Here is a 22,093-nt window from a genome sequence, read left to right as displayed (position 1 = left end):
AGGGGCCTGATCATGTGCTCATTTAAGTCAATACTAAAGCTACTATTAACTTCAGTAGTGAAAGTTCAGACCCTAATGGAAAGTACATGCTAATCTACATGGGAATAGGTGTACTAGTTTGTTTTAAATAACTAACCTAAAACTTCATCCATCCCTTGAACCACACTTGAGGAAAATAGTTATGAAGTTCCAAACAGTTCAGTCAGCTGCAAATGCCTATTGATGTCCTCCACATTTATTTAGCCACCATGGTAGAAGATCTGTCAGTGTAAGTGTTAAAACTGCACAAGAGATGTAGTTTTCATGATTTTCAGAAGTTCTGTTGTGAAATATGTACAGCTATCTCATTTAAGGGTCTGAATCTGCAAACTTTATCGTGTTAAATTGTACTGACACTTGTCCTGTTGACCTCATAGTTGGTAAGTCTTTAATATGCTCTCCAAACTTCATCATTTGAAAGGGATGCATTACACACTCTTTCCATTTAAACTGCATGCAAATTCAAAATGAAACAGGATGCAAGCAGTGGTGATGGGATGGTACTTCTGCTCAATTAACAGAACTCGCTTTTAAACAAGCTATCAGCTAATTTTCTCACATTCTGTCATTATATGTGTTGGAATGAAAATTAATATATTTGAATGTCATCTTACAGGAATGAATCTGTATTATTGATAATGTACACAGAATTTCATCATGTAAAATATACTTGAAAAATTCTCAATAGTTTATTGAATGTTCCTTTGCAAATTCCCTTAGCCTTATATTCTTCTTTATCTCTGAAGCTCAGTACTGGAGTTACATTAACAGCATGCTTCCTGAGTAGCGATAACTATATCACAGTGTAATTTAGCTGCTCAGAGGTATGCATCCTTTCATTTCTTATTCCATTTCTATTTCCCCTGTAGGCCAGGAAAGGGAAATGTACACCTAGGGAGTTCAGCATCATTCAGCATTGATGTTACTTGTCCAACAATCCCCTACACTAGGGAGACCATATGTCAACCACAGTTAGCACTTACAATTTATCAGTACCCACTTAAACATGTAAAGATCTCTTTTTCCTCTGTCTTTTGTATAAGCATTTCAATCACTGGAGTCAAAAACACTCAGAACACAAACGAAAGAAGGACATTAAAAAAGAAACGTACGTCTTTTGTCCCTCTAAGTCTATACAGTCAGAAAACTTCTGGTGGTATTATTGCCCAGAGAGGGTCATCTTTGATGGAGGCAAAGCATCTTTTCCACTCTGCCTTTGCTGAGTGAGGTTCAAACACTGCTGTCAACAGCATAAACAATAACAATATCTTCTGTTTCCTTCCAGCTATATGTTGCCTGTTGGCAGTCCTGGAGGTTATTGTATGATTAAAATGGCTGCAGATGGAAATCCTCCTGTACAACACAGAGTCTCTCTGACAAATCCTGGGTCTCAGGTGAGCCTGCAAAACATAATATACAAAATGTAACAAATTGCTTTAATTATTTCACCAACATATACACTTTAATTATTCTCATAGAAGATTGTCAGTATTAACTATTATTTATTAATCTTGTCTTTTCAGTTACTCAGGCAAAATTGATTGACTTGAAATATCCATTTATGTATTAATTTTAGCCTTTCTTATGGGACAGCATGTAATTCTTCTGCAGAGCCAGCTCTACGTATTGTGTCTATACACCTTTTTACTATAAGCATCCACAATTCTAATTTTCACTGATTTCTTCAAATTCCTTGCACTCTGTTGGAAATACCCATTCCAGCTCTCTATTCCACCTGGTGGAGAGCTCCCAGCAGCCCCCAGCCTATTAACCTGTTCCCACCACTGTTGTGGGAGAACTCCACTGCCTTTCCTTCATAGAAGGGTTGAATGTATGGAAAAAAGTGGTTGTCTCCTCACTGTACAAGACATTAGGAGCCCAGCCCCATTCCCACCTTCTTTAGGAGATGCCTCCTAATCCACTTCCAATTCAGGTTTACCAAGGGGCCATACCCCTCTTGAATGATTACCTGCACTGGGCACCTGCCACCAAGGGACAGCAGTAATTTGCTTGGCTTGCTCCCCCAATCTCTGCCAAATTCCCAGATTGTTAACGGTTCCTTCTCTAATAACAGCCAGAATTATATTCCCTGAATAACTCAGGTTATGCAATATACAATTTGAGGATGGGCAATCACCAAATTTCCCCTCATTTAACCACCTTTCCCCCTGCCACACACACACACAGGTCAGTGATTTCAGCCTCTGGGAAAGTTATGAACTCCCCCCATCTTCTTACTGTCCAGCTCCTAGCTCTCAGGGCAGGAGCCAGAGAATGCAACCACTCTGCCACTCCAAGGCCTATTTGTACAATGCTTGCCCTAGGAGAACCCCATAGGCAGTCCAGTTTCAGGGACTCCCCCACAAGCTAACTGCATAGGGACCCTCTGGCCACCCACAGGTCAGTGACTCCAGCCCCATGGAAAGTTACTGCCTCTCCTCTACTTTTCCTTCCTGCACTTTGGAGGGGATGGGAATGAGCACAGCCAGGGTATCAACCACCCTCCCCACCCAAGGCCCCCTCACCCTCCAGCTAAGGAGAAACCTCTGATGGGAGAAAAACACGTGAACTCACTGTTTTCCTCCGCTGCTTCTGCCTAGGGCAAGCGGGGTTCATGTCACTTCTGTAGGGTGACCACATACCAAGTGTGAAAAATCAGGACAGGGTGGGGGGTAATAGGCATTTATATAAGGCAAAGCCCTGAATATTGGGACTGTCCCTATAAAATTGAGACATCTGGTCACCCCTGCAAGGCAAAAGCTCTAAGTCTTGTTGTGGGTTAAAGGCCCAGTCTCGAGGGGATGATTTTCAGCTTGTCCTTTCTAGGACCCTGTTGTCACCCAAATAGTCATGGGGTCCCCTATACTGTGGGGGGCACATGGCTACATATAACTGGCAGGTTCCTCTGCTGCCTTTCTCCCTCTGTCCCAGAATGTCATCCCCAGGCAGGAGAAAGAGCTTATAAGCCCTCCTCTTGGGTGTGCAGGAAACAGTAGGCTTATGCTGCACCCATCTCTTTAACCAATCAACCACAGAGCCCCCCTCTTCCCCACCTCAAGACCACAAGGAGGCTGAGTGCTCACAAGAAGGAGTACTATCTTTAAAGTGGCCAAGAGTTTTCTTTCGCAGACAGTGTCTCCCCATCACTCAGACTGCAAAGGGATAGGGGCATTTTCAAATTAGTGTTTGGAAAGTCCTTACATTAAGCTTGTTATGTTATTAATGAGACTTATGTGAATTCCTAGCGCACACTGCTTTAAAAATTTACCTCATCTGGGTCAATTTTGCCTCAGAGCTGGACCTTTCTACAGCAGACACAGATATTATGAAACTGGACTAAATTTGAGTGACTACAATATTGTGATTAAATGATTGACCCTAGACACTGAACAGAATGTACTGAGCTCATTTTATTGTGCACTGTGTCTGACCATATGGACTAGTCCTGCAAAATGACCACAATAAAAACATGATCATATAGCCAGCAGGTTACCATTTCTTTTATATATTGTACTTGCCTACTTCCAGGGTCAAATGCCTTACAACAGACTTGCTAGAAGGAAACAATATCTGTCTGCAAATACTATTTTAAAAGGCTTGTCCAAAACTATGCTGAATTATGTCTTTCTTTGTTGAGAGGAGAGCGGCATGTGATATGGAATGAAGCTGACAAGTGGTGGGCTAATGTCTCTGAATTGTTTTCACATGAGAAATCCGATTTAATTTTAACTGTGCTCCAGGAGACTTATCTTTTCCCTTCTCTGAACAAAAGTCACTATAGGCAGAGGAATACCAGCAGGTATTCATGTTTATTGAATATCCAAATTTCACTTGAGATAATCAGTCAGCATAGCCCAAATTGTGATAAAAATCATACAGGAAGAAGTAAAACAAAATTAGATGACTCATGAATAAAGCTAAGATTTAGTCATGGGTATTTTTAGTAAAAGTTGAGTACAGGTCACGGGCAATAAACAAAAATTCACAGCCCGTGTCCTGTCCATGACTTTTACTATATAAATACCCCAGTCTAAAAAACTTAGCGGCTCCTGTGGCCCCGGGCACTGCTGCTCTGGGTGGCCCCGGGACACCACTGCTGTGGAGGTCTGGGGGCCTACTGCTAGCCCCTGCACTGGTCACGGGGTCAACTGCCCCCAACCCCCCTGCTCCAAGGCCTTGGGCCTGCTGCTAGGGTGCCACCTAGGCACTCCCTACAGCCCACCGTCCAGGGATTTGGGCGCTCCCCGGGGCCAGTCGCCCTGGCACTGCCACTTGCGTGCTTCCCCCGTACCAGTTGCCCAAGCAGTGGCCGGTGCAGCTGACCCTGGGGCAGCCCCCAGGACCGCTGATCAGGGGCTCCCTGGGGCTGCCCCAGGACCATTTCTCGGGTGATCCCTGGGACCAGTTGCTCCAGCAGCACACGGGGTGTCTGGCCATGGGGCACCCAAGCTGCTCTGCTCTGCTCTGCTCTGGCGGTCCTGGGATTCGTGACTTTGCGACCTCCGTGACAGAATCGCAGCCTTACTCATGAATTGTGGATCCATCAGTGTGATGCTGCCCTTCTTGTATTCCTAGCTTCTTACAGTTATTAGTACCTAGATGCTATAGTGCTGGGCATCTTAAAAAGCATATAATGATAAATTAATTTTCCCTTTGAAACACATTGTGGTGTATTTATTTTTGTCTTGATTTATGCAAGCACTTTCCATTTGTATTAGTGAGTATTGTACATGCATGTGCTACATAAAATGACAAATAAACTGCACTGATGTAGTTTTATAAATTATTATTTTCTTGCATGAATAAATATGGAAACAGAGTAATCCTATGAATTTTCCATAGAGTGCAAGGTTGTGTAACAGGTACGGTGTCCACTGTATAGTCAGCTAAGGGCAACATGTGTTTGGTATACATCTGAGTAGGGGGCAGGGCCGGCTCCAGGCACCAGCTTGCCAAGCAGGTGCTTGGGGCGGCCACTCTGGAGAGGGGCGGCACGTCCAGCTATTCGGTGGCAATTCGGCAGACGGTCCCTCACTCCCGCTCGGAGCAAAGGACCTCCAGCCGAGTTGCCGCCGCAGATTGCTGCTTTTTTTTTTCTTTTGTGCTGCTTGGGGCGGCAAAAACCCTGGAGCCTGCCCTGGTAGGGGGTCAGAGGGAATAAGAATCAACTGAAAAAATTGATTCAGCCCAATAAGCTTTAAGGGGGTTGTTCTATTTTTAAATTTAAATTGGTTACAAACTGATCTCAAAAGATTGAGAGTCCTCCAAAGCCTCCCAACTTTTGAAAGGCCTCTTCCCAGGAACTCTTCATCAACCCTATTTCTGACTGCGACCCTCACTGTGTGCAGATGCTCTCTGTCTTTTCAGTTTGAGGGATCAGTGAATGTTCACCTCAATTCTTACTTTATCTTAACTAATTTGGTCACACCTAAATAAAATCAATATTCAAACAGGTGCCTGCATTTGTACAAGTGACTAATAATTTGGGGTGCATCCATTTTTGGCTACCCCACTTGAGACTCCATTAAGGAGCCTGATTTTCAGAAAGTGCAGAGCACCTTCCTTCTAAACATCAGGACACTTTTAAAGTGCCTCTACTTGTGCACTGAAAACTCGAGGCAAACAAAATCATTAGTCACAGCTTGTGAAAATGTAGGCCAGGGACCAGAGGCTTTTTTTGAACTAATTTTTTTACTGAAGTTCCCTATTTTGAAAGCTTTTGCCCCTCCTTTTCACTTAATTCCTTTTTTCCCTCCTGCCCAAATCCTGTTCAGAGCACTTGAAGAGACTATTAAAAATTAACATTTTTTTAAAAAGCAACTCTTTTTGAAAAAGGGATTCTTATAGTGACATAAGAATGGCTTGTAGGGATCTCCTTACTGCACCTGAAAACAATCTACCTAGACAATTGCCAGTGCTCAGTAGTAAAGTCGTAAAATCACCACAGTGCATTTAATTGTGCAATATTATTCTATGGGCAGGTGCATTTTTCCTTATTTCAAAAGAGATTTCCAAGAGCCTTCTGGCATTCATCTCAATTCACTATTTCTTTAAGGATCCAGCTCATTGTCTTTGTGCCTTACAGACTTGGGGTTAATGATAATCCAATAGTAATTTATTAATTTGTATCATTAGCTTATAGTGTCATGAGCTACTTGCTATGAGTATCTTATTGTTATTCCTTAATGAGACATAGACACATCACACAGAGTCAGAAAACAGTTGTAATAAGCCTTTTGTTGATGGTTTTTCTTGGGACTCTGCAGAGCACCTTTGGATCAATGTTCCTTGGAAATGTCCCTGCTCAAGCTCAGGTCCACCAGAGTGCAGGGCGGATTCAGGGCTACAGAGGCTGCATTAGGGAGTTTCAAGTGAACAACAAAGAACTATTTATCATTGACGAGGCCCTAGGTGGGAGGAACATTGAGAACTGCAATGTCCCTGTCTGTGATTATCATCCATGTCGCAATGGCGGTACCTGCACCAGGTAGGCATCAATTTTTGTGATCCCTCATTTACACTGTATGGCTGATAATATCATCTCTGACATTAAACCATCAGAATAGTCTGTGTAATAAACAAGCAATGCCTGGATCTGTTATCTGTATGACACTGAATTAAAAATGTGGGTGCTTCTTGTTTACCCAGAGAGATTTATATCTTATTTTCTCAGATGAGATATTCACAGCCAATCTATTAAAAATAAATGTGTGAAATAGCTCTGACCTCAGTCATTTCAAATAGAACTTAATGTTTAGTTAACTAGAAGACCTCTACTTCTAAGAAACAAGGATTTTTTTCTGCATTTTATATACAAAGTGATCAGATTAGAGCTGTGAGATTGGTACTGGACAAAAACCACTCTTTATTAAGTCAATTGCAGCATTTCCATTGACTTTAGTGATGGCAGGACTAGGGCTTCTGTGCATGTGTGTGGCCTCCACACATATCCCACCTACCCTGTCCCCCCCCCCGGAATGAAAAGACAATGGTGATGAAGCTCGTGCATCTAAGCAAAATGTGTTTAAAATGATTTTCAGCTATTTTAAAATATTCTCATTCCATTTTTGCTCTTGGAACCTGACTTTGATTCCTTTTTATGAAATTCCCAGCCTATTTCCATTTCTAAGAAGGTGGCTTTAAGTGGTTCCTGTTCTATTTCTGATGCATAGAAACATCAAAACAGGAGTTGGCAAAAGGGATGTGGTTAGGTATCTTAGGCTCCAAATGTAACCTAAACTGTTCTAAATGGGAATTATGTTGTTGCTGGGGTGTTTTTTTGTTTTTTGTTTTTTTGGTTAAGCACAGATAATGTGCTTAGCCCCATAAAAGCTAGAAACTAGTCTGTCCTGAAGAGCTTACAGTCTAAACCAGAGGTTCTCAAAATGTGGTCTGCAAACCACCAGTGGTCTGCGACCATTCAAGTGGTCCACGGACAGTTCCCTCTAAGGTGAGCGCCCGGGTGGCGGCACACAAGAGAATGAAGGGCCACCCACCACACAGGCGTGGCTCCACTAATTAGGTTCCTGGACCCTGGAGAAGATGCATATGTAAGGTGAGGTGTTGGCCTTGGGGGGGAAGAGGAGGTAGGTGGGAAGGGGCAGTGGGGTGAGAAGAGGGGGTGGGGGGGATTTGGGATGTGCAGGGCTGTGGCAGCCAGAGAAAGAGGCAACTTTTCCTAGCTCCAGGGCTGCGGCTGCCAGGGAGAGATAGCCCTCCTTCCCAGCCTCAGCTCTGTGGCTGCTGTGCCAGGGGAGAGACCCCCTGCTTCGCAGCCCTAGCTCGGGGGCTGCTGTGGTGGGGGAGAGAGGGAAAGACCCCTACTCCTTCCCAGCCCCAGCTCGGGGGCTGCCGTGGCAGGGGAGAGAGGGCACATCCACTGCATTAGAAAGGTAAGACTACGGATATTAAAATATGAGTTGTGTGCTTTTATTTGTAGAACAGAAAAAGTTTATTATTATTAAGGTTTTTTTTTTAATACAGCACTTTTCTCCAAACCACTTTACAATAGTTAGCTAATGGTACAAACAACATTTGGAAAGATCATTAAGTGGTCTTCTGAGACCCTCATCAATTTTCAAGTGGTCTGCGGAAAAAAAAGTTTGAGAACCACTGGTCTAAACAATAGAAACTGAGAAGGCAGTATGAACCAGAAGAATAAATAACTTAGAAGAGGATTTGATTTGGTTTGGTTTGGTTTGGCTCCGTGGGTGGTATCATAGAAGTGACTCCACAGGATTTTAGACCACTGTATTCCAATACTTTTTTATACTAGCCACTATTAATGAGGAATCCAAACAAACAAGATTTACATTCTTTGTTCCTTGTGCTTCCTGTGCATAAGTTAACTAACAAATCTTATTCTGAGAGTTCCGAAATTCAGTGCTTCTGGCGTACAAACAAAATAAACTGTTCTAACTTAAACTGCATTAAAGGCATGATTAGAATAATGAGAGGAAGAGAGACTGTGGGAAAGGAAAAGAGAAGGGAAAGAACTTAGGAGGGAACAAGTAGAGGGAGGCAGAGTAAGACAAGTGGATGAGAAAAAGAGAGGAGGAGGGCAGAAGGAAACAGATGTAGGGAATAAGAAAACAGATATTGCAGGAGAAAGAGGGAGATTAAGAATGGTCCAATGGTAAGGGTGCTAGTTTTGGACTTTGGAAACTTTTATACATTTCCCTACTTCACCACTCTGAGGGTTAGTCACCAGAGCACTCTTGAAAATCACACTGTGCACCTATCTGCGTTTTTAGGCACCTAAATATCTTCAACAATCTGGCCCTTCTCTCTGAGCCTTAGTCCCCCATCTGTAAAATGGAGCTAATGATACTTCTGTACCTCAGAGGGGTATTGTTGAATACATTAAAGATTGTGAGGCACTCACATACTATAGTAATGAGAACCATCTACGTATTATAGAGAATAGATACACTATTTTTCAGTGTATTCCAATTTCTGATATTGGTTACATGGGTCTGAGCAACTTGTAGCTGCAGAAATAAAACAAACATACAAAAAAATGCCAGGCAAGGCATTTGAATTTCCATGGGGCCTGCAGGTTTGACAATGACTTGGACCACAATGATTTTCTAAAACCTTTCAGATCCATGGCAGTAGTCCCGGTGCATTAATCTTAAAGGACTGCCTAAGCTCTGGTGAGAACCAGATATTTGTGATTAATGATGACCAAACTTCTGAAACTTTTGGAGGTTCAGTTCAAAGGAGCATATCTTGAATCTGAAAAAAATAGACTGACAGAAGTACAGGCTTTCCCCCAAGATTTTTAGGACTTCTGGTTTTCTTTTTCTCGGCTACATCCCAGAAGTGCACAGGCATGTAATGAAAATGGACCATAATTGGAACAGTTATCCAAACTTTGAACTTCAACTAAGATTCGGTTCAGGTTCACTTGAGTTTTATGTGATAGCTTATGAGAGGCCATGCTTCTGATGTTATCCAAGCATGTTTATCCATGTCCGTTAGGGTGACTGTCAGGGTTGGCAATATCTTCAGCTCTAGATGAGATTTTAGATTGTCTACAAAGTGGGTAAGTATGACAAATTCACTGACACAGACCATCCAACATGAATGTGAATAGAAAAGCATTACAGTATGATTGTCATGGATACAGAGTGAGCTGTGCTTTAGATCCCTTTTTTGTCCCTCTTGCATGCATCTCTCAGGTGACAGGTTTCACTACTTTCACTCCTCTCTGGGTGGAACCATGTTGTCCAGCCTCTCTGGGATGGGCTGTCTGCATGCTAGGCCCTTTATTTCCCAACCAATGTTACCTCAACAGCCCCAACTGTGTTTGACACCTTTAATTCCCTTTACTCCAGGAGCTGTGACAGCAGCTGATTAAAATGATTCAAAAATAGCTGCTTCAAGGCAAAGCATTATTTATTCACCCAAAGGTACATAGCATGCAACGCAAAGGGTTAAAATAAAAACCATCTATATGTATGGGTCTTGCCACATCATAACCTTTCCTTTCAAGTTTGTGTAAGTTCCTTTCAGCCCAGTTACCTCCATTTCTGGACTGGGAGAAGAAGACTGTGTGGCTGCAGCATTTGTGTCTCTTTCCCTGACGGTGTCTGTCGGAGGCTCCCTCTCTAGGCTACTATTGTCAATTCACACCCACCCCTTTCTGCCTAGCCCCTCATCTTTAAGGTTTTAGTGTTTTCTGTGATCCTGGATTTAAGCCTGGGAAAAGTAAACCTTGTTAACCAGGTTGGAGCCAGGCAGGGCATTCCCTAATCCATAGGTCAAGCCATTGTTCCCTTAAAGACCCTTTGTGTTCTTTGGACCATACCTTATCTTTGCCACTGTTTCATTTTCTGATTGTTTCCCATTAACATCCTCCTTTGAATGACTCTATGCAGTCGGACAGGATAACATGAAACAGATAGAGCTGCATATGGTATTTATAAAAATAATTCACATAATTCCCTTATTCTCCGCAATGATTTTAATCCAAAAAGTGACTGGACTGAATTCGGCAGTCCTTCTTCAGGCAGAAATACTTAGGCAGAATTTATGTTGGCTGCATTGGAAATTCTGCCCATGTAAGGAATACAGGATCAGAATCATGGTAGGAAAACATCATGTTTTTTTCTGTGTATGCTTCCATATCAGATGTACTCAGTTTTCAGTTACAATGTTTACTTTCTAACTGCCAGCCCTGCAACATCATCCTAAAAGCTGAAATTAAGTTGGATTATTTTTTGGATCATACATCACCACCTGTAATAAAGATATTGGGCCAGAGCTTCTGCTGTTGTAAAACAGCATAACTCCATTATACTCTTTAGATCTCTACTTATTTACCCCAGCTGAGGATTTGCCCCTCTACAACTGGAGTTTAGTTAAGAATTCTGGTGACGATGCATAAGCCAGGATAGAAGGTAGCTCATTCCCCTGTATTTACTGTTTCACTAACCACCTAAGGTCTGAATTCAGAGTTCTCTATTTCCCTTGCAACAGTTGGTGACAACTGTTGATTTAGGGTGGTAAGATTCTCATCAACTCTTGAAACAGAAACACAGGATCCTAGCAGGATCCACAGAACTTAACAGATTAAAAACTTTTTAGTTTGAGATCATTGCTCATTCTAAAAAACTGAAATCTATTGAACTTTAAATGGGGATAAATATGGTTTCATTCCTAGAGAAGGAAAACCATGTAAAATACAGGTCTGGTGGAGAGTATGTAAATCAGTAGTGTGAGCATCCCTGAGGTTAAAATTTAGGATGAAACCCTTTATTAAAAGATATATGTTCAGTATACTTTTTTACTGGTTAATTAGAAGGTTAAAGTAACTATCAGGTTAAAGACTGACAGACATGGAGAGCTGACTACCTACTGGGAAAATGTTTTCCCTTCCCTCCTGGGCACACCCAAGTGGCCAAATTTATTCTCAGTGACTTCAGTGAGTTACATCAGTGATGAATTTAGCCCCCAGCTACCTAGAGACCTATTGCTTCTATAGCCTGATTGTGCTCATGAGCCAATCCAAAAAAGTCATGCATGACAGAACTGTTATAAAACTGCTGCCAGAAACCACCTGTTTAGAACGCGGAAGGGAGAGCTAGTCTGGAGGCCAGACTAATCATCCTCAACCCCAGGACTGTAGGAGATCTTTACAGAGGACCTCTATTTTCATATGAAAATTTGAGTATATTTACAAAACTGAAATAGTTCAGTGTTAGCTACAGTTTTGCCAATTATGTAACTTATGTTAGCTAACAGCATAAAAAGAGATTTTTCATTACTTTGTATTGTTTGAATGTCAGAGAACCACACTGGAGCATTCATCTCTGGAAAGCCATAAGGATCAAGCAGTATCAGCTAAGCTTTACTAAGCCATTAAACATTAAACTGCAAACTCAGATCTCTACTCCTTGCTTTATAATGGGACTAGTGAAAGGTTAAATTTATTTTTTAAGTTTCTACTACTTTGCTCCAGTGGGAGCTGAGAGTACCAGGATAAGTGACTAGACACCGGCAGCATTATTTATTTATATTATGGTAGGACCTAAGAACTACAATCAAGGATTAAAGGCCCATTGGAATTTGTCTATACAGCTCTCAACACAAATAATACAATCCCTGCCCCAAAGAGCTGACAATCTAGGTGTCACAAAATAGACAGTGTGTGCAAAGGTGAGAAAAATTAGGTAATAAATTAACAGAGTTGAGTAGAAAAATAGAAGTATCAGACCATCTTATTCTCCCACATAATATAGAATAATAGAAATTTAGGACTGGAAAGGACCTGAGAAAGTCATCTAGTCCAGCCCCAAATTTTGAAGTAGGAATAAGTATACTTAGAGCATCTCTCACAGATGTTTCTCTAACCTGTTCATGAAAACCTCCAATGATGGGTATGTCACAACCTGTTCCAGTGCTTTTAACTATCCTTATAGTTACAAAGAGATTCCTAATATCTAACCTAAATCTCCCTTTCTACAAATGAACCCCATTACTTCTTGTCCTATCCTTGGAGGACAATTGATCACCATCCTCTTTATAACATCCTTTTACGTATTTGGAAAGTGTTATTATGTGCCCTTCAGTCTTCTCTTTTCTAGGCTAAGTTTGCTCAGTTCTTTCAACCTTTCCTTATAGGTCATGTTTCTAAAATTCTTATCATTTTTGTTTCTCACTTCTGGACTCCACAATTTGTCCACATCTTTGTTAAAGTGTAGTGCCCAAAACTGGACACGGTATGTCAGCTGAGGCCTCTCCAGTGCCGAGTGAAACAATTACCTCCCATGTCTTACTGTAATGGGGTCCCATTCACTGCTAGTTTAACACTGACAGATCCCTGTCATCAGCAGGTGGATCGAACCTGGGTCCTCTGGAGCTTAGTGCCTGTGTCTGTACCACATGAACTAAAAGTCAACTGGCTATTAGCTAAGGCTGTAAGCAGACTCAATCTCTTTCTCTCACTCTAAGTGGTCTCAGTGCAACTAGATGGGACAGAACACCACACCCAGGAGCTATGTGGGTCACGCTAGCATGCCTCCTTGCATCATTGTCAAGGAATGCAGCTCTCACTGCATCAGGTCCGTTTAGGGTGACCAGACAGCAAATGTGAAAAATCGGGACAGGGGGTGGGGGGTAATAGGAGCCTATATAAGAAAAAGACCCCAAAATCGGGACTGTCCCTATAAAATCGGGACATCTGGTAACCCTAGGTCCGTTTTCCCACTCCCTCGCCACTGCTTACTCTGCAATAGCCTCTCTTCTAATAACAGGGCCCTTCAGCCACATCAGCATTTAGTCCACCCCTTCCAGAGTTACAGAGTTCAACAGGACAACTAATTGGCCTCTCAGGCTCTCATTAACCCTATCAGGGATGGTGTAGGTGCACACCCCATCAGACTTACATACCACACTCCTGTTAATACACCCAGAATGACATTTTCCTTTTTTGCAACTGCATTACGCTGTTTACTTCTATTCAATTTATGATCCTTGATACCCCTCAGATCTTTTTCTTCGGTATTGCTGCCTAGTCAGTTATTTCCCATTTTGTATTTGTGCATTCAATTTTTCTGTCCTAACTGGAGTACTGTGCACTTGGCTTTATTTAATTTCATCTTAATGATTTCAGACCAATTCTCTAATTTATCAAGCTCATTTTGAATTCTAATCCTGTCTTCCAAAGTGCTTGCAACCCCTTTCAGATTGGTGTCATCCACAAACCTTATAAGTATGCTGCCTACTCCACATTCCAGGTCATTCATTAAAATATTGAGTACTATCAGATCCAGGACAGACTCAAACTAAAATCAGGATGTTACAAGACAAACTTATATTTATTTATTTTATTTTATTTTATTTTAAATCTTTATTTAAAATAAATGTATTTGAATCCCACTGTGTAGGAAAGATAGGAAGTATGGCAAGACCACCCTGACTTAACCAGGAGATCTTCAATGATCTGAAACTCAAGAAAGAGTCCTACAAAAAGTGGAAACTAGGTCAAATTGAAAAGGATGAATACAAACAAATAAAACACTTATATAAGGATAAAATTAGAAAAGCCAAAGCACAAAATGAGATTAAACTAGCTAGAGACACAAAGAGTAACAAGAAAACGTTCTACAAATACATTAGAAGCAAGAGGAAGACGAAGGGTAAGGTGAACCCGTTATTCAATGGGGGGAGGGACAATAACAGAAAGTGTGGAAATGGCAAAGGTGCTAAATTACTTTTTTTGTTTTAGTTTTTACCAAAAAGGTTAGTAGAAATTGGACATCTATCATAGTGAATGCCAGTGAAAATGAGGTAAAATCAGAGGCTAAAGTAGGGGAAAAAACAAACTAAAAATTACTTAGACAAGTTAGATGTCTTCAAGTCACCAGGGCCTGATGAAATACATCCTAGAATACTCAAGGAGCTGACGGAGGTGATATCTGAGCCATTAACAATTATCTTCAAAAAGTCATGGAAGATGGGAGAGATTCCAGAGGACTGGAAAAGGGCAAATGTAATGCCAATCTATAAAAAAGGGAAATAAGGACAACCCGGAGAATTATGGACCCGTCAGCTTAACTTCAGTATCTGGAAAGCTGATGGAGCATATAATTAAGCAATCATTTTGCAAACACCTAGAACAGTGGTTCTCAACCAGGGTGTGATGGGGCAGACTGGCCCCACACTGGGACTGAGAGTTTTAACCCTTCCCTGCTGGCAGAGGAAGCCACGCCCCTGAGGCTTTGCTGGGCATGCTCCAACTGGGAGTCAAGCATAAAAGCCTGCAGAACCACTCAGTCAGGGCTGGCGGCTGGGGAAGGAGGACGCCCAGCAGAAGCTCCAGCCCAGGAGCAGTTGCAACCCTTACAGGAGGGAGCTGAGGAGCCAGGAAGCAGGCCCAGAGACTGGCAGCTGTGGGAACCCTAGGGAGAATCAGGTGCTGAGGAACCTGGAGACTCTGATGCCACAAGGACTGCTACGGTTGGAGGACTGGTAGGAAGTGAGTCAGGGAAGGGAAGGGAGTGGTATCTCCCACCCCTCTGAGGTAGGATTCCCCGCTGACCCGTGGCGGATCATGCCATCACTGACAGGGCCTGGGTCGGAGCCCAGTGAAGGCGGGTGGGCCCGGGCTCCCCTACCCTAACTCCCCCCACACACACTTTTCGGGGACAACATAGTTCACCGACCTCTCTCTCGCTCCAAAGGCGGTAGACGAACTCCGGCTGCTGGGCCACGCTATCCCGCTGGGTGAAGAGAGTGTAGAGGGACTCTGGCCATTGGGTACCACTGCTTTAGGAGCACTATAGGGACTCCGGCCATTGGGCCCTACAGCCGTGCTACCCCACCCAGGGAGGCGGATTTGAGGGACTCTGGCCATTGGGCCCTACAGCCCTGACTACCGGGGAGATAGTAAGACTGATGTAGACGCAGGGAGGCGGGGTTAACCTCACCCCCACCCCTTGAATCAAAGGGATGATGAGGTACAAAACCCTCCACACAGGGGTATGTGTACCCCTGGGGGTACTTAGAGGTCTTCCAGGGGATACATCAACTCATCCAGATATTTGCCTAGTTTTACAACAGGCTACATAAAAAGCACTAATGAAGTCAGTACAAATAAATTTCATACAGACAATAACTTGTTTCTACTGCTCTATATACTATATACTGAATGTAAGTACAATATTTATATTCCAATTGATTTATTTTATAATTATATGACAAAAATAAGAAAGTAAGCAATTTTTCAGTAATAATATGGTTTGACACTTTTGTATTTTTATGTCTGATTTTGTAAGCAAGTAGTTTTTAAGTGAGGTGAAACTTGGGGGTACACAAGACAAATCAGACTCCTGAAAGGGGTACCATAGTCTGGAAAGATTGAGAGCCACTGACCTAGAAGATAAAAAGGTGATAAGTAACAGTCAGCATGGATTTGTCAAGAACAAATCATGTCAAACAAACCTAATTGTTTTTTGTTTTGTTTTTTGACAAGGTAATAAACCTTGTGGATGGGGGGAAGTGGTAGATCTGGTACATCTTGACTTTAGTAAGGCTCTTGATATTGTCTCACAAAAAAAGCCGAATCATCCTGGGATGTATTAGCAGGAGTGTTCTAAGCAAGACTCAAGAAGAAATTCTTCCATTCTGTTCCCTGCTGATTAGGCCTCAGCTGGAGTATTGTGTCCAGTTCTGGGTGCCTCGTTTCAGGAAAGATGTGGACAAATTGGAGAAAGTCTAGAGAAGAGCAACAAAAATGATTAAAGGTCTAGAAAACATGACCTATGTGGGAAGATTGAAAAAACTGGGCTTGTTTAGTGTGGAGAAGGAAGACTGAGAGAGGACATGATAACAGTTTTCAAGTACATAAAAGGTTATTACCAGGAGGATGGAGAAAAATTGTTCTCCTTAACTTCTACAGATATGATAAGAAGCAATGAGCTTAAATTGCAGCTAGGGCAGTTTAGGTTGGACAGTAGGAAAAACATCCTAACTCTCAGGGTAATCAAGCACTGAAACAAATTGCCTAGCGAAGTTGTGGAATCTCCATCATTGGAGATTTTTAAGAGCAGGTTAGACAAACACTGGTCAGAGATGGTCTAGATAATACTTAGTCCTGACATGGACTAGCTGACCTCCTACAGTTCTATAATTCTAAATATAATTCTCATGCAGCATGATAATCTACAAGCCTCACAATGAAATACTCAGAAGATTACTCTGATAGTTGTTTTTAATGATAGAGAAGTATTATGGCAACATAAGACAAAACACAAATACAGGAGTGTAAATATCACTAGGGACTAGATAACATGTAGGGACACTGACTTCAGTGCAGGTATAGTACATTGGTGTAAGTGAGAGCAAAATTATCAAATTCTAAGTGTTTCACAATTTTTAATGTAAGTCTCAGAACAGTTTTAATTTAAGAAGAGGAACCGAAGAATTAATAGGATTTAAGACTTAAATTAGCAAATAAGGTATAAATATGTAACTCCTGGAAAATCTCTGCTTTTCAACTATCTGCCCTTCTAGGCCTATGATGACTTTATTCCCCATGAGTAAGAAAGAAACAAAATAACTGTATGTGGTCCAATGGGTCCTTCCCTTTGTAATGCTGTTTCACAGTATTGTATATGCTGCAAAAATTCTGCATCCAAATCAATTAATATTTTATAATGTATCAAACTGCTTTTGGGTATTTTAACAGATTCTGGGACAGATTCTGTATTTGTTGTGTAAATTCAGAGTAACCTCAACAACTTTATCCCGGCTTCAGATTTACCCCAAGTAAATTTGGTTCTCAGTACAAAGCTAAATACTGCATCACACTACAGTAAATTTCTTGATGCTTTTGTCACTTTCAAATTACACTTGGATAAATATATATATCCTAATGCAAAATAATGGTGTTATGCAAATTCAACACTTTTTTGAGCAAAGGACATGGTTATAAACAGGATAAAACATATCCAGCATTGGATATTTATAAACAAATCTTGTGCTATGACAGCTCAAATCACTCTGATGCAACCCAAAATTCTTGCTTCTTTTCCCTCACATGATGGTTATTCCAGTGGAGACCCCATTCTTTGTAGTGAAAGATATTGAGGTAAAAGAGTGGTTCAGGGTTATTGTTAAATAAACATGCTACTGTTCTTAGTAGCATCACATGATTTTGCATTTTTGGAGAATCACCAGCACTCATTTTGTGCACTGTAAATGTGTATTGTTAGAAAAAAGTAAATTCAATTTAGGCTTGGAAACAGTGTATGTAAACAACCATTCTCAGGATGAAACCTCCTTGAATTTTAAATAGAGAGGTTCATAAAGGGCTTGAAAAGGTTAACAAATCAAGCCTTTACATTGTCTCCCATTCACATGATCCAAAGGCTACAAACTGGATTTGGCAGTAATTAAAAAGTCACATCAGTGCTGGGAAAATATCTCATAAAATTATTATATTAGTAATTTAGGTGATTGTGTCAGCAGCAACAGTAGTAGTGATTGATTAACAAATTTATTTTAGACTGTATAAGATCTCACAAAAATGTAAACATACATGAGCTTAGTTTTCATAGTGCTGAATAATGTTGCAAGTTAATTACTCCCACAACCAAGCAGGTTTCCAATGTCTCAAGCTATTCTCACAGTAATTATTCTTACCGTTGTTGTTCTCCATGTATTGGAGCAGCAGATGGGTCCATTAATATTAATCAATTAATTAAGACTGAAAAATCAAACTCAATTAACAATAAATTTCAAGAGAGAGAAGCTTATCTGAGATTTCAGGCCCCAAGAACACCATAATTATCAAAATCCTCAAGAAACCCAATTTTTCAAAGATGATCTGAAATTTTAAGCAATATGACCTGGATGCACAAAAAGAGTTAGGAGTACTTGTGGTACCTTAGAGACTAACCAATTTATTTTAGCATAAGCTTTTGTGGGCTACAGCCCACTTCATCAGATGCATAGAATGGAACATATAGTAAGAAATATATATACACCTCTACCTCAATATAACGCTGTCCTCGGGAGCCAAAAAATCTGCGTTATAACTGAAACCGTGTTATATTGAACTTGCTTTGATCCACCGGAGTGCGCAGCCCTGTCCCCCCGGAGCACTGCTTTACCGCATTATATCCGAATTCGTGTTATATCGGGTCGGGTTATATTGAGGTAGCAGTGTACAAACAGAGAACATGAAAGAGGTGGAAGTAGCCATACCAACTGTAAGAGGCTAATTAATTAAGATGAGGTATTATCAGCAGGAGAAAAAAAACTTTTGTAGTGATAATCAAGATGGCCCATTTTAGACAGTTGACAAGAAGGCGTGAGGATACTTAACATGGGGAAATAGATTCAATATGTGTAATGACCCAGTCACTCCCAGTCTATATTCAAACCCAAGTTAATGGTATCTAGTTTGCATATTAATTCAAGCTCAGCAGTTTCTTGGTGGAATCTGTTTTTGAAGCTTTTCTGTTGCAAAATTGCCACCTTTAAGTCTGTTACTGAGTGACCAGAGAGGCTGAAGTGTTCTCCTACTGGTTTTTGAATGTTATGATTTCTGATGTCAGATTTGTGTCCATTTATTCTTTTGCGTAGAGACTGTCCGGTTTGGCCAATGTACATGGCAGAGGGGCATTGCTGGCACATGATGGCATATATCACATTGGTAGATATGCAGGTGAACGAGCCCCTGATGGCGTGGCTAATGTGATTAGGACCTATGATGGTGTCATTTGAATAAATATGTGGAAAGAGTTGGCATCGGGCTTTGTTCCAAGGATAGGTTCCTGGGTTAGTGTTTTTGTTGTGTGGTGTTTGGTTGCTGGTGAGTATTTGCTTCAGGTTGGGGGGGCTGTCTGTAAGCAAGGACTGGTCTGTCTCCCAAGATCTGTGAGAGTGAGGGATCATGTTTCAGGATAGGTTATAGATCTTTGATGATGCGCTGGAGAGGTTTTAGTTGGGGGCTGAAGGTGACAGCTAGTGGAGATCTGTTATTTTCTTTATTGGGCCTGACCTGTAGTAGGTGACTTCTGGGTACTCTTCTGGCTCTGTCAATCTGTTTTTTCACTTCAGCAGGTGGGTATTGTAGTTTTAAGAACACTTTGGAATTTTGATTTTCATGCTCTACTCATGGCGTGGTACTATCTACCTCTTTTATACTAATCCAATATTAAATCTGTGGCTCCAAGAACATGTTAATTTTCTGAGGTATTTCTAATACACCCGTCACCATAGTTTCTAAATGTAAAAAAATATTGTTTGTTCCTAAATGACCTTGCCTCTTCATCTCTCTCACATTCAGCTGCTATTACTTGGTTTTGATTTTAAATTCTATTATTTATACATGAGAATTCATTTTTCCGTGAAAACTTCCATGGGAAGGTGAGTTTGAAACTAAATTTGAAAGGAAGGGCTCAGAAAATGGTAAACATACATTCTACTCTCTGTTAAGGAGTTTCACAGTTGCAGTGGCCTAAAATCTGTGTGCTTAATTTTAAAAAAGGACTGGATAATTTAATGAGTAATAATATGTGTAGGTATGTAAGTTAAGAGTAATCAGATCTTATGTTCTAGGGTTTGCATCACACATCAGCATTGCAAAACTGGCTAGAGACATTATGGGCTTTTTTGTCTTATTCTGAAGCATCAGTTATTGGCATTGTCAGACACCGGTTAACAAATTTTATAGAACAAAGGTCTGATTGGGTTTGACAAATCCTTTATCCATGTAACCATCATTTGAGGAACAGAATGATAAAATGTTAAAGAAAATTAAAATGGGAACAAATACCTTTTAGTTGCAAACTGAAACATCTGGTTATGCCACATGAGTCTTGAAATATAAACTTGAGGAAACTTATGCATTAGAGCAATTTGCTATATAAGCTTCTTGGGGAAAAATGGATGTTAAAATTTCACCTCGTTGTCCCCTCATCTGAAGACTGGGCTAGTGGAAATGGAGGTTTTTGTATAAGGAAGGTGTAGAAGGATAGTTTTCAGATGGGATATTAGCCAGAGAGGTCTCCTATTCCCAGAAAGATCAATCAGAGTAAATGAGTTCTCTATGTATTATTACCTAAGGGCAAAGCAAATTGGAGATGAATTTCTTCCCCCTACTTGTTTGACCTTGTCACATAAATATGATGTAATGAATATATGAAGAATATGATCTTGATCTTTTTGATTAGTCCAAACATTTTAACTCATTCACATGCCACAGATTGTTGTATGAAAGATTTTTTTGTGTAATAGTGAGGCATTGTCTTCTATCTAAGAGCCACACCAGTCACTCACTGAAGTAGAAACTTCATCTGTATAAAGTGTCTCCCAGTGGATTCAACATATTTTCATACTGCAAAATAATCTCCCACGTGCATCAATATGTAAGGGTGGCAGCAATAAAACCAGAAAATCAATTTAAATGGTATTTTGTCTTCACCTAAGTGAAAGAAGGAGAGGTTACTTACCTTGTCCAGTAACTGGAGTTCTTCAGAACGTGAGTCTCTATGGTGCACCACTTCAGATGAGCATGCACACGCATGTACCTTAGATCAGAGATTTTTCAGTAACAGTGCCTGTTTGGCCCAGGCATGAACCCCATACATCCACACATCCTGTCCTCAGGATATAGAGCTGTGTGGGTGAACCACCCTTAGGTTCCTTCTCTACTGCAAAGTCCTGCACAGTTATCTTCCTAATTGTTTAGAGAATGTGCAAGCTGAACACAAAATTCATTAAGTGTTTATACATCATCTCATTACTGTCATTTAAACCAGAGTAGCTGCTATGGGCCAATGTAGTTGTGTGTGGCTATTGAAATACCTGCAGGTACCATTTTAATACGAATCAACCTAGAATGATTTGAATCCATTCCCAGAAACGCTATGTAGTATCATTTTCTGAGAATTACAGCACAAGCAAATCAGCATTTCAATGACACTATTAGTTCCCAGAAGGGAGAATCTTCTCACCTGGAATGACATCTAACCACAAGGCAGCATCCAGGGGAATCAAATACTAACCTCAGGTGTGTTTAGTGAGATACCCCTCTAATTTGTTTTCATACAGCTGGAAAGGTAAAGTGTAAATTCCCACACTTCAGGGTTAAAGAAAACCCTTTGCTTTACTTTAGACACAAATCCTGTAAAGCATTGTAGAAACTATTGGCTTTCTTTTCATTTTAGTAAGACTTTTACTGGTATTTATAACGTATGAGTAGTATGTATTATATATTTTATATAAAATGCTAAACATATGTTATTCTTTTTAAGATTGAATAATTATCTGCATAATCTTTTAGAGATATAATTTCTCCCAGTGAAATTTATAAAATTTCTTCAAAGAATTACCATACACTCTAGCTTTCTATCATACATTATCACTACAAAATTCACTGCTTTGTGACAGATAAAATAAATAAAATTTACTATTAGATAAATTCAAGTGAGAATGTTTATTCCAATGCATCTTACCTAGTGCAAATTATATACTGGTCTACTAGTGAGAGATTTACAGACTCCAAACATCCAAAACCACAGAGTGGGAGAAAAACTGA

At 40.7% G+C, this 22,093-nt stretch overlaps 1 protein-coding gene across 1 annotated transcript in view; it reads left to right on the top strand.

Annotated features, from left to right (window-relative positions):
- The window catches only part of LOC101938928 (protein eyes shut homolog), a 616,724-nt gene that overhangs the window by 395,322 nt on the left and 199,309 nt on the right, over positions 1-22,093 (top strand). The window contains exons 10-11 of the mRNA XM_065587927.1: positions 1,325-1,433; positions 6,306-6,526. Coding sequence (XP_065443999.1) covers positions 1,325-1,433; positions 6,306-6,526 — 330 coding nt within the window. The remainder of the gene's footprint in view (positions 1-1,324; positions 1,434-6,305; positions 6,527-22,093) is intronic.

Source organism: Chrysemys picta, chromosome 3, assembly GCF_011386835.1.
Source record: "Chrysemys picta bellii isolate R12L10 chromosome 3, ASM1138683v2, whole genome shotgun sequence".
In the NCBI taxonomy this organism is placed as follows: Eukaryota; Metazoa; Chordata; order Testudines; family Emydidae; genus Chrysemys; species Chrysemys picta.
This window is presented reverse-complemented; position numbering and strand designations above follow the sequence as displayed.